This window comes from Elgaria multicarinata, chromosome 2 (genome assembly GCF_023053635.1).
Source record: "Elgaria multicarinata webbii isolate HBS135686 ecotype San Diego chromosome 2, rElgMul1.1.pri, whole genome shotgun sequence".
Lineage (NCBI taxonomy): Eukaryota > Metazoa > Chordata > Lepidosauria > Squamata > Anguidae > Elgaria > Elgaria multicarinata.
The window spans coordinates 125,007,462-125,021,724 of record NC_086172.1 but is presented as its reverse complement, the minus strand read 5'-3'; the positions used below and the strand labels follow the sequence as shown (position 1 = coordinate 125,021,724).

The 14,263-nt window shown below is 43.0% G+C and overlaps 1 protein-coding gene across 1 annotated transcript in view; it reads left to right on the top strand.

The window, feature by feature from the left end:
- The first annotated feature begins 11,364 nt into the window (after positions 1-11,364).
- DCAF5 (DDB1 and CUL4 associated factor 5) overlaps positions 11,365-14,263 on the top strand; it is a 52,433-nt gene continuing 49,534 nt past the window's right edge. The window contains exon 1 of the mRNA XM_063117585.1: positions 11,365-11,591. Coding sequence (XP_062973655.1) covers positions 11,378-11,591 — 214 coding nt within the window. The 5' untranslated portion in view covers positions 11,365-11,377. The remainder of the gene's footprint in view (positions 11,592-14,263) is intronic.

Here is a 14,263-nt window from a genome sequence, read left to right as displayed (position 1 = left end):
TGAGGTAGATTGGGCTGAGAGTCTGTGACTGGCCCAAAGTCACCAGTGGGTTTCCATGGCCGAGTGGGGACTAGAACCTAGATCTCCCGACTCCCAGTCCAACACTTTAGTCACTACACCACACTGGCTCTCTACTAGTCATAATGTCTTTGTGCTACCTCCAGTATCAGAGACAGTAAGCCTATATACACCAGTTGCTGGAGAACATGGGTGGGAGGGTGCTATTGCACCATACCCTGCTTGTCGGTCCCTGGATGACAGCTGGTTGACCACTCTATGAACAGAGTACTGGACTAGATGGACCCTTGGTCTGATGCAGCATGGTTCTTCTTATGTTCTTAATAATTTGCTGCTGTATAACAATATATATTGATATTTAGAAAGGCAGCTTAGTAATCTCTTAAATAAGCAACCATATTAACTCCATTGAAAAGGACAAATTAGACCACGAAAGACTGGAATCACAGCTGGGTGCAACTCCTATTATTTCCTATTTATTTTATTCTGATAGCTCCTATGATTTCCTATAGAAAAACATCCTTTGTTTTAGTACATCCAGGATTCCCTGGCATGTGTCTTGCAGCTCATTACTCAAAAGGTGTGCAATTCTATACACCTTAGGAGACTCAGGAGGAATGGCTGACGGGCTGCCACTCTGCCTAGTGGGCCTAAAGTTGGCCATGTTGAAGGGGTTGTGACAGCAGAGGCATGGAAGGTTTTTCAGGCTCACTAGCAGCAGCTGGTGCAAAGAGGGAGTTTGTAAATATAAGGATGCAATCCTATGTACACCTACTTTGAACTCCATTGTACTTGTGGCTTAGTAAACTTGCAGAGATTCAGGCTGTACAAGTAGTTTTTTCCCCTTTCTGCATTGATTCTAAACACCCAGCAGTTCCCCTCTCTTGGAAGACAGTCTGTCCTGCGCCCCCTAAACTCACCCACTGCCTTTAAATATGAAGGTGGATGCTGTCAGGCTGACAGCATTAAAATAAGATTCAAATGACAATCTAGTTGGCTTCTGTACCTAGAATGGAGGGTGGGGGTGCCATTTTGCCCTTTTCCTCAGGCAGCCAATTGTCTTGGGTCATCCCTGTTCTTCGAGCTGGTGCTGCTACAGCACATGCATTACTTTTAGGTACTGTGTGTATGTATGCAGTGGAAGCTGGTGGCTCCTATTTCAGTGGGGTTGTAAATCTGCTCTGGGTTTAAGTCAGAACTCTGAAGGAGCTATCCAAGGTGCTGAAGTTGAGGAAAGAAATGGCTATACCAACGAAGCTTGCTGGTAGGCTCGGCCTCCTGTATCATCGTATGCACAAGATCATCCCCTTCCAGTTTGCATTACTACCTTATCTGGAAGAAATACCAACCTCAGTTCTGTCATCTCGCACAGATGATCAGGATGCTCCTTCACTTGGTAGACATGCACTGAAAAGGGGAGAATTTGTTTTAGCCATCCTCTGACTTCACAAGGGGTGGGGCAATAGGGGGCAACTGATCCATACTAAGACTAAAAAAAGCAGGAGTCTTGTAGCACCCTATGCATTAAGTGTTATCCTCAGTTAGCAGAGGATTTGCAGTTGATACATGGGCATGGAGGGAAAATATGATAGAGGTAGAGTTAAATGGCAAATAAATGCAAAACACTTGTGATAATGTAATTAAAGCTTTGAGGAACTGATCCTATGGCCCCTAGACGGAGTGTGGGGGGAATAGGATATTCTGGATCTGAGGATGAAGACAGCCCTCCAACTGCAGATCCAGGAATCCACACTGCCTGCCTCCTCACAGCGAGGGCAGAGAAAATTGCACCATCTGCCTCTCCATGCTCTCAAAGGCGACCATGGAGGGGGTTACAGGGGGTGGGGAAGGGAGGGGATTGGGGAATTCGGGATGCAATATATTCCTAGGCCTCCCCACCTCCCTCCCACTCTGCAGAGCCCCAGTTTGACAGGCAATAAAGCCCATCTAGCCAAAATTCAGAGCGGGAGGAACACAGACACAAAGATTGCCTCTGCTGCTCCTCCCACTCTGCATAGGTTTCCCATAAGCCTCTGAGTTTGGGGGCTTACAGGCAGCGCCACAGGATTGCGCCCTAAATGTATGCAAGCTAATTACTGTGATCCTTCACAACTGTAATATCAGTAATAGATGACTACAATAGCATTGCTAAGTAAGTTAACACCTGCAATACTACAGGAGACCATTATCTCTACTCAGACCCAAATGAAAAGAATCAAACTCCATTACTAGTTCAGCTCTTTCATGCTGAAGCCTCCCTTTGAAATTCTTCTGCTCCATCATGCCAACTTTTGTGAGAGACTGAAATGTTCTCCTACTGTAGGGTGACCATATGAAAAGGAGGACAGGGCTCCTGTATCTTTAACAGTTGCATAGAAAAGGGAATTTCAGCAGGTCTCATTTGTATGCATGGAGAACCTGGTGAAATTTCCTCTTCATCACAACAGTTAAAGCTGCAGGAGCTATACTGCAGCTATACTGTGACCAGATTTAAAAGAGGGCAGGGCACCTGCAGCTTTAACTGTTGTGATGAAGAGGGAATTTCACCAGGTTCCCCATATATACAAATGATACCTGCTGAAACTCCCTTTTCAATGCAACTGTTAAAGATACAGGAGCCCTGTCCTCCTTTTCGTATGGTCACCCTATCCTACTGTGGTTTCTAGATGTTGCCCTTTCTGATGTAAAGTTTGTTCATTAAGTCTTTTGTTTTTATTATTTTGCACCTGATTGTGGAAATCAAAGCACACATTTGCCTGGATTCACTAGCACATTTATTAGGAAGCTTCATTTAAATTAATAGGATTTACCACAGTTAGAAGTGCTTTAAGTCAGGCAAGGCTGAATTAAGACATGCTGAGGCCCTAGGATATATCAAGATTCAGATGCCCCATACCATAAAACAAAGAGAAAAAGTGTGTTACATTAGTGCTTTTCAGGGAGGATGGTGAAGTGGTAGTAGAAACTCAGTAAGATGTAATAAACAATGATACACAGGATTGCCAGTAACCTTTTCCTGACTGAAAATTGCAGCTTCGTGCTGCCGTGTGGAGGCAGGGTACATGTAAGAGTCCTCAGAAGGTGTGTGTGTTTGCAACATAAACTTCCTACTGGCTGTTTATGCAAAATGCTCCCTTTTGGTGCCAAGTGCCTTTCACCAGAATCCCTGTCACCAAAGTCCCATTTATTTCATTTCATTTTATTTTATTTACAGCATTTCTATACTACTTCACATCTAAACAGATATTTCTGTGATCCAAAGGTGCCTAGGCCTGAGGACAGAGTGGTGTCGCTTCTGAAGTATATGTTCCCTGGCCAGGTGTTATATACTACTAACAGTGTGCCATGAGTGGCAGCAGAATTAAAGGATCCTATCCTCTGTTTCATCAGAGGGCAGAGAAGGAAGAAGTTGTTCTGGAGTCTCCATCGACATTAATGGAAGCGTTTTAACTTACACCATCTCTTTTGTGGGCTTAACTGTGCTGTCATCAAGGATGGGACCAAGCTGTAAGCAAGCACAGGGTTCCAACTAAATCCCACTCCTATCACACTGCACTCCCAACACTTCCTATATTTGTCCTTGGCTCAAGCAGTGACATGCCACGTTCACAATTTATTTATTTATTTACAATATTTACAGTTGTGTGAAAAAGAAAGTACACCCTCTTGGAATTGTATGATTTTACGTATCAGGACATAATAACAATCATCTGTTCCTTAGCAGGTCTAAAAAATAGGTAAATACAACCTCAGATGAACAACAACACATGACATATTACACCGTGTCATGGATTATTTAACAGAAATAAAGCCAAAATGGAGAAGCCATGTGTGGAAAAGTAAGTACACCTTATGATTCAATAGCTTGTAGAACCACCTTTAGCAGCAATAACTTGAAGTAATCGTTTTCTGTATGACTTTATCAGTCTCTCACATCATTGTGGAGGAATTTTGGCCCACTCTTCTTTACAACATTGCTTCAGTTCATTGAGGTTTGAGGGCATTTGTTTATGCACAGCTCTCTTAAGGTTCCGCCACAGTATTTCAATCGGGTTGAGGTCTGGACTTTGACTGGGCCATTCCAACACCTTGATTCTTTTCTTTTTCAGCCATTCTGTTGCAGATTTGCTGGTGTGCTTGGGATCATTGTCCTGTTGCATGACCCAATTTCGGCCAAGCTTTAGCTGATGGCCCCACAGTGTAGAACATAAGAACGTAAGAAGTGCCATACTGGATCAGACCAAGGGTCCATCTAGACCAGCACGCTGTTTGCACAGTGGCCAACCAGCCATCGGCCAGGGATGAAGAAGCAGGACATGGTGCAACAGCACCCTCCCACTCATGTTCCCCAGCAACTGGTGCACACAGGCTTACTGCCTTGGATACTGGAGATAGCACACCACCATCAGGGCTAGTAACCATTGATAGCCTTCACCTCCAGGAATTTATCCAACCCCCTTTTAAAGCCATCCCAATTGGTGGCCATCACTACATCTTGTCATAGTGAGTGCCATAATTTAACTATGTGCTGTGTGAAGAAGTACTTTTATTTGTCCTGGATCTCTCACCAATCAGTTTCATGGGATGACCCCGGGTTCTAGTATTTTGAGAGAGTGAAGATAAAATAAAATAAAAACAGAATAAAACACATTAAAATAGATTTTTAAAAGAAGCAAAATGAAAGTGAACCGTGAACCATGGCTGGTCATTCAGGAAAGGCTTCCTGGAACAATGACTTTTTCAGGAGGTGCCAAACAGAATACAAAGTTGGCACCTGCCTGACCTCCAGAGGCAGGGAATTCCATAGGGTTATGCTAGGCTGGTGCAGCTGTAGTAGGACACCTATGTACATTCATGATCCCAAACAAGGGGTATTGTCAGGCTATTAATATTATTATTATTATTATTATTATTATTTATTTATTTATTTATTTATTTATATAGCACCATCAATGTACATGGTGCTGTACAGAGTAAAACAGTAAATAGTAAAACAGTAAATAGCAAGATAAATAGGCACAAAATTAGCATATGCTAGTTTATATCCATCTATGGACATTTAGAACTATATTTTTAAGCTTATTTACTATGCAGGGGAAGATTGTTGAAGTTGCCCTCTGCATGGCAACTAAGCAGAGGGGAGTGGGGAGGGTTACTTCTATTGACATCAGTTGGCACTAAGGGCTCTGTGGAATAGATAGTCCTACAACTCCTAGCACACCGCAGTGAGCCATGCTGGTTGGGGGATGCTGGGAGTTGTAGGACTTCTTTTCCTGTCTAAATGGGCGTAGGATTGTGCCTTTAGTAGCGATCCTATCTTTGTCCAAGAATTGGATTTCCACAATCACAGCCAAACAATACCTTGGTTATAAAAACACTCCTGATTTTATTCTTGATGGCTATCATGATCACAAATAAGTAAATGGCCATTCCCTTTAACTATTCATCATTCCACTCAGCTAATAGTTTATTCAAGTGCAAATGTTGAATTACAAATACATGAAAATAACAGATGCATGAGCTCATTCTAGTCAAAGGGTGGGGGATGGAACTGGCAACAAAATTTGACTTGCACGTAGGAGGAAGCTGGTAAGAAAGCTTTAGCTGGGGAGGTTTCTATTTGTGAGAGCAGTCCCCTTGTATAAATGCATTTGATATGTATCTATGAATAATTGGATTGGAGATTCTATGAATTAGTTTTTATGAATCAAATCCTAAACCATCTAATCCCCAAGGACAATTCTACGTGTTGTAACCTTCAGTAACACAATAGATACTACCTAAAACTCAAATGTGCATGCACTTTACATGGAGAGAACAGGCAGGGCTCTTTGGGATGTGTGTGTGTGTGTGTGTATACAGCAGGGGCCCCGAATATCCAAAGATAAAATATCAAAAGTATTTTTAGGGTTAGAGTCAGAAGGCCTTATCTCAAAGGCTCTTCTTCCCAAATAAGTTCAACCCCAGCACATTTTAGCCTTCGTGTGATGCACTTGCAAATCTCTACAAATTGTCTAAAGCAGCCTTCCCCAACCTGGCCATGCAGGAGGAGAATGATTGTATTATTATTATTATTATTATTATTATTATTATTATTATTATTATTATTATCATCATCATCATCATCATCATCATCTATACCACCCCATAGCCAAAACTCTCTGGGCAGTTTAAAAATGATATATAAAATGTAAAACCATAAAAACATACAACAGACAATATACACAAATAACATACAACAGACAATATACACAAATATATGTCTAAAAACAATTTTGAGCCATCAGCCAAACCTAAAAAATGCAAATCTTGTGCTAGGTGGGCCTTGCTAGGGAGATCATTCCATAACTGTGGGGCCATCACCAAGAAGGCCCTCTCCCTTGTTGCCATCTTCCTACTCTCTTGGAGTAGGCACCCAGAGGAGGACCTTAGATATTGAACGTAGTGTACAGGTAGGTTTGTGTTGGAAGTTGTAGTCCAACACACCTGGAGGATACCAAGTTGTAGTCCAATGCATCTGGAATATACCAGGTTGGGGAAGGCTGGTCTAGAGGAATGAGGAAAAGGTGCAGTTCCCACATGAAACAACTAATATCTCCTTGACTTAAGAGTAGATAGGCTTGCCAACTTTTGTCTTCAAAAAAACCTGAGGGGGGCAAAGGTTGAAGCTGGGGCAGGGCAAGGCAGAGACAGATGGGCAAACCTGGAGAAAATCCAGTAAATTGCAGGCAAATCCAGTGGATGAAATCCAGCACCCCAAACCCTTTTTGAAGTGAGAGATTAAGTTCTGCAGCAGCTTTAGTATATAATACATTTAGTATATAATTTAATTTTTCAAGAAATTTATAATACAAACAATAGCTTCAGCTATTGGGCAGAATAAAAATGCAATAAATAAATAAATAAATCAAAAGATAGTAGACTTAATATGATACAAAAATCACATAAAATCCTAAAGAGCATACTCAAACCAGTGAGATGATAGGAGCAGTTTCAACATGCATCCATAAAGCTATATTCAGAGCTAGAGATTGGTAATTTACTTGTTAAACGTTGAATTAGTCATTATCATATATTAATTACTCTATTAAATTTGTATTTTGATGTTTGTAATGCGGTTCATTTAACTAGCCACAGCTGGTCTCAAATATGAATGAGCAGTTTGAGGTTTTTTTTATTATTATTCCATGATTTAGCAAAAAGGTTTCTTCCCATAGTTAAAATATATAATATTAGCTCATTCTCTTCAATAGGTACAGATGACTTTAAAATATTCAATCAAAATAAACAATCAGACTTAAAGACATCTGTAACTGAAAAATTTCATTAATCATGTTGACCACTATTTAGCTCCACATTTGTTTGTTACCTTTTTGCACTTCCACCATAGGTGGATGAATTCATCTTTAGTCTTTGGAATATGTAATACTTCCCCTCCCTTGATTAGTCTATCTCATTAACCCAGGCAGCATAATCACTGCCCCTATCTACACCTAAGGATTATCCCAGGAAAATGGAGGGATTGTCCCTGCCTGCTCCCGGGATCCCCTGTGTGTCCTTTAGATGCACAGGGATGATCCTGGGGGAAAAGGCAGGTGTAGAAACAGCCACTATGGCTTCAACAAGACACAATGGCTTGTTTAAGCTGCGGCACATGCTGGGCATCATTTACCTAGTTAACCACCTGAGTGATTTTTAATAATGTATTAGTTTTATATGTTTTAATCAATTATATGTATTTTATGGTGTTTGCATTTGTTTTGTACCCCACCTCGATCCAGTGGGAGGGGAGGGTAAAAAATTATTATTATTATTATTATTATTATTATTATTATTATTATTATTATTATTATTATTATTATTATAAAGTTGGTGTAATATGGTCACCCCTAGGTGTACTGGTATGATACATGTCTGCTTTTCTACTGAGCTATAGTTTCACAGAGTCCTGCTTTGGTGCCAGTGATACAGTTAGTTCCGTAAGGGCTGGGAAGCTGATTTGCCATGGATTAGGCCCATGGATATTACAGGCGTCCTCAGGAGCTTCTCATCTATTAGGATGTTGCTTTCTAGAGTATGGGGCGGCTGAGTTCCAGCTCCACATTTCCATTTTTCCATAACCATTGCTGTCAGGAATCATAGATGCACCACTGCTGTAGGAGCCCCGGGTGCATGATGTAAAGGTGGGACTTCAACCACGAACCTGATGGGCAGTTGGTGGATTTGCCTGCTATGAACTTGTAGCTTTTGTTCTTCCTTCTGTATGTGGCTTCCACTTCTGATTCCCCTCCCAGAGTTGGCAATACAAGCAAGTGGTGTGTGCAATGTCATGAGAATTGTCTGCATGGAGGCATTATTCTCGCAATGGAACTCAAGCCCCCTCCTAGGAATCTTCTGGGTTCTCGGTGCAAGCATACGAGATATAGCACCATACCAGCCTGTGCAGGGGGAGGCACTGTGGTCTCTTTCTGGCTACCTGGTTGTGTATTGTGTGTGGAGACTGTGTTTGTATTGGGTGGGCTTATAATGTTCCCCCATCCTTCAGTGATTTGTATCTTCCATGAATAGGTAATATAATGGGGCATTGTTGAGGTGTAGTGTTGTTATTAGTGAGTGGCAGCAAAGTTTCAAGGACACTTTGGGAGTGTGTCGATGTTGCTATCAGCTTTTGACTCTGCAACTATTGTACCGATTCACTGCTAGGTATGCATAGGATCATGACTACCTTACTCCAGCATTTAGCTCTTGTGTAGCAGCATCTGGCATCACAGGACTATAGGATCATGCTGTCCATGGCATTCCAGATCCTTGGTTTAGGCAACGATTTGGTAAAAAGCAAAGATTCCTGAGTTTACCCCAAAACAGGGACTCTAAAACATCACAGAGTTAGGTTGCCTCTTCATCTTTTTTTCCTAGCTTGACAATTGAGAACAAACTTATACTGCAATGTGCTCAGATAACAGTATTAAGTGACATCTGGAGAGAGGGAGAGCAGCAGAAGTCCTGACCTCTGTGTTTGAGGGTCATAAGAAATCCTGTATGTCTGCGGGATTCTTTCCATGCGATCCAGGACCCTGAAAAAGCAGTATTCCCTCTTGCACAGTTGACTGAATATATAAGTTCTATTTTAACCTACAAATGATTGCAAAGGGGTCATGGCGGAGCAATCAGCATCCTACTCCCCCTTTATCATACACATTAACTGTATGCTATATGAACAAGGAGTTGTGCTATTACAGCTTGTCCTATCCATATACTTCCAAATCAGTTCTATGGTGGTGCAAGATGGCCAGGTATTATCTTGGTTGCTTATTTCACTTTGATGTTTGTTTAATCTACCTTGAACTCATTCCTCTCATAGAGCTATTTGCGTTCTCTTTATGGGGGGGGGGAGTCATACACCCGCCATACCATAACATACCCCTCAGAAAATTGTAGTGTATGATTTTAATCTACAATGTTAAATGGATTTATTTGGAACCATTACATTAAAACCAAATGGATTTATGTCTATGTAAATGTTTATTTGTTGCCATGTATGATTTTAAGAAGTTTGTACAGAACGTTACCCCCCAAAAAACCCTCATAATTCACAAATTTTGCAAAGCAAATTCTAGAGACATTCCCTTTTAATCTCCTTTAAAATTGAAATTGCCACTTAAAGAAACTGAAAGCATTCCTTGTAAAAATATACTATTTATGAACAGGGTCAGCCCTAGGAAAAAATATCTCCCCTTGTGGTCAGCTTTGCAGGGTCATCCAGAGGGTTTATGAGGCCTGGTGGAGGTGTGATGTTGCTGGGAGCCCTGCTACCGCCCCCTACAATGACCCATACATATGTGTACAAAGCTGGGGCACATGCAAGAATTATTGTATGCACAGAGTGTATTTGAAGTGCTAAGTATTCAGTAACATTGCCTCACTGATTGTTCCACTGATTTTTAACTAGCACAAACGACATCAGAGTAGAAATTCAAAAAGAAACATACTTTAAAGCTAACTGAAGGAAGATCATTTTTGTAGTTCGTACCCAAGCAACCTGTAGAACCTTTAAAGAAAGGTTACAGACACTTGCTTTTTGCCACGCTAGCTGACTGCAGACAGGACATTCAAAAAAATAGCACTGACCTCAACCTGGCGCTCTCTCCAGTTCAGTGTGGTGCTCCCGTCATCTTAGAATGGCTTCCCCCTTAGCTCACCCACCCCTAAGGCTGACCCTGTTTCTGAAGACAGAATTATGTATGGTGTATATTAGTCCTACTGTCAAGTTTGTTCTCCGCTTGTGTTCTTTCTCTTAATTTACCCAATGTCTGATCCCCACAGACCTCTTTCTCATCAAATTTGTCATGTTAAGATCAGGTCCTGAAAAGTTCTATGATGCATTAAAGAGTTTCAGAGTCTTTCCTTTCCATTTTTCTTTTCTTTTCACCTTTCTTCCTTTGGTGATCCAAAACAAAACGATCAGGTTTCCATTTTATCTGTGGGGAATACATAAAATGCCAGCACCTGTCTCAAGAGGATTCGGGAAGCTCACTCTTCCCCCAAAGCTTATTCTGATACATTTTTAATAAGGCTCAAAGAGAACCCGTTATGTCGACAGTCAAGGAAGTTAACTTTATTTCCAATTTCAGTCCTAGCTGGAAGTATTTTGGTGATAGTAGTTCATGAAATCCGACTCCAGCCAGGTTCCTGAATGAGGGTGCCTCTCTTATTACGTCTGTTCAACCATAGTAAAGTGTTGCTTTTAATTATTATGAAGATCGGCCACAGGGAGGTAGTGTAGACGGCATCCGGCAGTACCAGGTTCACGGCTCCTCATCTCGTTCACCCTCTTGTGGCCCCACCCCAAGCGAGATCTAGTGACTTCCCGCTGTTACAACTCCTTAAAATAAAAGTGGATCCAGTGACACTTTGATCCCTAGTGGGAGAAGGATGTACTTCCGCAGATTTTTTTTTTCTTGCGGGGAGGGAAAGGGAAGGGACGGCCGATATAAGTTAGCCAGCCTTCACTGTTTATTTATTTTGTTAAAGGGCCTTCGCTTCTAAGCGGGCAAGTTATACAAGAGCACAATCCAAAGCCGCTGGCAGCGCGGATCAACGTTCAGTCCAAGGCAGCAGCCGGCAGAAGAATCGCAGGAAGGCTGCAGCTGTGGATCAGCTGCTGCCGCCGCTGCCGCCGCCGTGAGGCAGGGGAGGAGTTTAAAAGGGATCAGGAAGCAACGGAGTGCCTAACACCTCTCCCCTGCTATGGCTGGCTAAAGAAAAATCATCATAACCATAACAAGGAGGGGGGGAGGCGGAGAGAAAGCCGAGGGAGTGAGCAAGGGGGTGGAGGGGGAACAGCACCAGCACCAGCAGCATGAGAAGGCGAGCTGGCCTGGGGGGCAGCATGAGGTCAGTGGTGGGCTTCTTGTCCCAGAGGGGCTTGCAGGGAGACCCCCTGCTCACCCAGGACTTTCAGAGGAGACGCCTGCGAGGCTGTAGAAACCTCTACAAGAAGGATCTCCTGGGCCACTTCGGCTGTGTCAATGCCATTGAATTCTCCAACAATGGAGGCCAGTGGCTGGTCTCAGGTAATGCAACCCCTCCCCCCTTCTTCCCCCCCTTCTCCCCCAAATTTTTATTTCCTTCGCCAGTGTGTAAACCTCCCCCCCCCATCCTCCCCAATCCCTTGAGCTCGATGAGCCCGCATCGGAAGGAGCGGTAGCGGCACTTTTGAGGCGTCTGCACATACACACACCCCTGATGTTTCCCAAATAGAGATCTAAAATGGTTGACAGGTTTTTTAGGGGGGTTGTTTTGTCCCCCATCCCAAATCCTCTTTACCGTGGCTCCATTTGCGGGTGTGGAAGTTCTCTCTCGCCCCCCGCCTCAAAAAGCAGTGACTGCTCTTCAGGGCTTAGTAAAATTATAATTTTTTAAAAAATAATAATTAATAGCTGACTACTCAACCCTCATATTGTATGTGTCTCGAGTGACTAGAAACAAAATGGATTAAGACTCGTAGGAATTCCGGTGGCATTTAATAAAGTAAATAACGAGAGAGGCAACGCATCCTAAATGGAGACCGGACTAGTTTTGGGGGTCCGGATTTGGGGGGATTCGAATGTTATTTACTCCACTTTTGGGGCGGTGGAGGTATGTGGTTTTGGAAAGAGGAACAGTGGGGTGGGCGGGCGGCGGGGGGGACATTTCTTAGTGTTTTTATTGGGAGAACCTTACGGTAATTTTCTTTCGCACAGTGCCTTTTCGGAAGGGGATGGTGTAGGTACCTGTTTCACCCCCCCTCCCCGGTTTTAATTGCATTTAGGAAAGGGAGGGGAAGACTCGAGCCTTCTGGGGCGGGGGGTGCTGTCAGGTGTCGGGGAAGCTCGGAGTTGACGTTAGCTGCTGCGACAGTGGGGGTGAAGCAGGGAGGAGCCCTTTCAAGAGGGGAGATGAAGGAAGAACACTTCGGGTTGTGTCCCCTCCTTCAGCACCTATCATCAGGGGCTAAAGCTGGGGGCAGAGTCCTTCCCCCCCCCCGCTCCCCCCTCTCACACCGCTGCCGCTTTAGGCACCGCTCCGAGGGGAAATCGCAAACTCCAGGCCGGGGCTTGAGTGGGAGCTGCAGGCCTCGCTCTCCTTCAGCTCCTCATAGCGACAGGCCGGGGAATCGATGGCCTATTCCGTCCAGGGAATGGAGGGCGACACAAGGGTGGCATTTGGCACCGGCCGCCTTCGCCGTTGCTAATTGGCTCTGTGTGTGTGTGTGTGTGTGTGTGTACGTGTACGTGTACGTGTACGCACACACACGAAGTCAGACCTTCCCTCGCATATAAGTATGGGTAGGATGTCTTGACAGGTAGGAAGTTGGAGGGAGCATTTCCGAACAGGTGAGTCCTCCCTCAAGGCATCCTATGATAATTCAGAATAACTACCACAACCTGGTTCTCTACGCTATTTAAGGTGTCTAAGTTTGCACTCCTATGCATGTTTAGACTGAAAAAAAAGTTCTACGACTCCCAACATTCCCCAACCAGCCATGCTGATTGGAGAATGGAGTTATAGGACTTTTTTCTATCTAAACATTTGGCTCAGAAATGTACAGGCAGCCAATGCAAGTGGGCCAGAATTGGTGTTATATGCTCAGACTTTCAGGTTCCTGCAAACTATCTAGCTGCCGCATTCTGCACTAGCTGAAACTTCCAAACCATTTTAAAATAGAGTGCATTGTAGTAATTTAACTTGGAGGTTACCTGAACATAAACTATCCCTATCCAGATAGGCACGTAACTGGGCCACCAGCCAAGGCCACTGAGGCCACCTGAGCATCAAGTGACAAAGATGGCTCTAAGAGAACCCCCAAACTATGAACTTGCTTTTTCAGGGGAGAGTGCAACCCCATTCAGATCAGAATGAAGACCCTCTATCCATTCAGAAGAACCATCCATAATGTTCTATGAGGGGGTCACTGTTTCCATTTCACAGATGAGAAACGGGACTTGCCTGAGACCATCGGATGAATCCATAGCTGGGTAGCTTTTGAATTCATGTTCAAGCCAACTCTATCCACAGCATCAAATTGACTCAGTTCTGACATGACGGTGGCTTTCGACAGCAATTTGTGGGTAATTAACCCATGAATTACAGGGACACACGCTGCACCCAAGCTGCTTCTAATTTTCAGCAACAACCTATAAATGTGGCATTTGTATGTTGTTTCCTTGATGTCTGAACAAGTTTCTGCTATTAGAATGCTAGCAATAAAAATATGCCGTTTGATTTAAAAGGGCTTTAAACAGATTTAAAAAATAGTTAATCTTCTGTTACTCTGGCTTTCCGCTGATTTGAGTAAATTTACATTTGTTAAAGACACAGCGAGGATGCTATCCTGAAGGAATGGAACAGTATTTATGAAGTATGAGATATTCTACAATGGAATAATGAATGCAAATTTCCATTATATTGTTTTGAAGAAAATGCCATATTTAATATTTTTGCTTCACTAAATTTGAGAATGTTCCATAGTGCAGAGCCAAAAGGTTCTAAAAGTGAACAAGTTCAAAACCCATCAACATCATGGAAGATCCAGGATTGATGCTGATTTCAGTGAAGCTATCATTTTCAGATATCTGGTTTTTTTTGGGGGGGGGGAATAGTAGTTTCGCCTTGTAAAGAAAAGTAACTGGTGTGTTGATGCAATCTGCAATACAACCCCTTAAAATCTTACTTTTAGTCCCTGATTAGCAGGAGGGAAGAATTA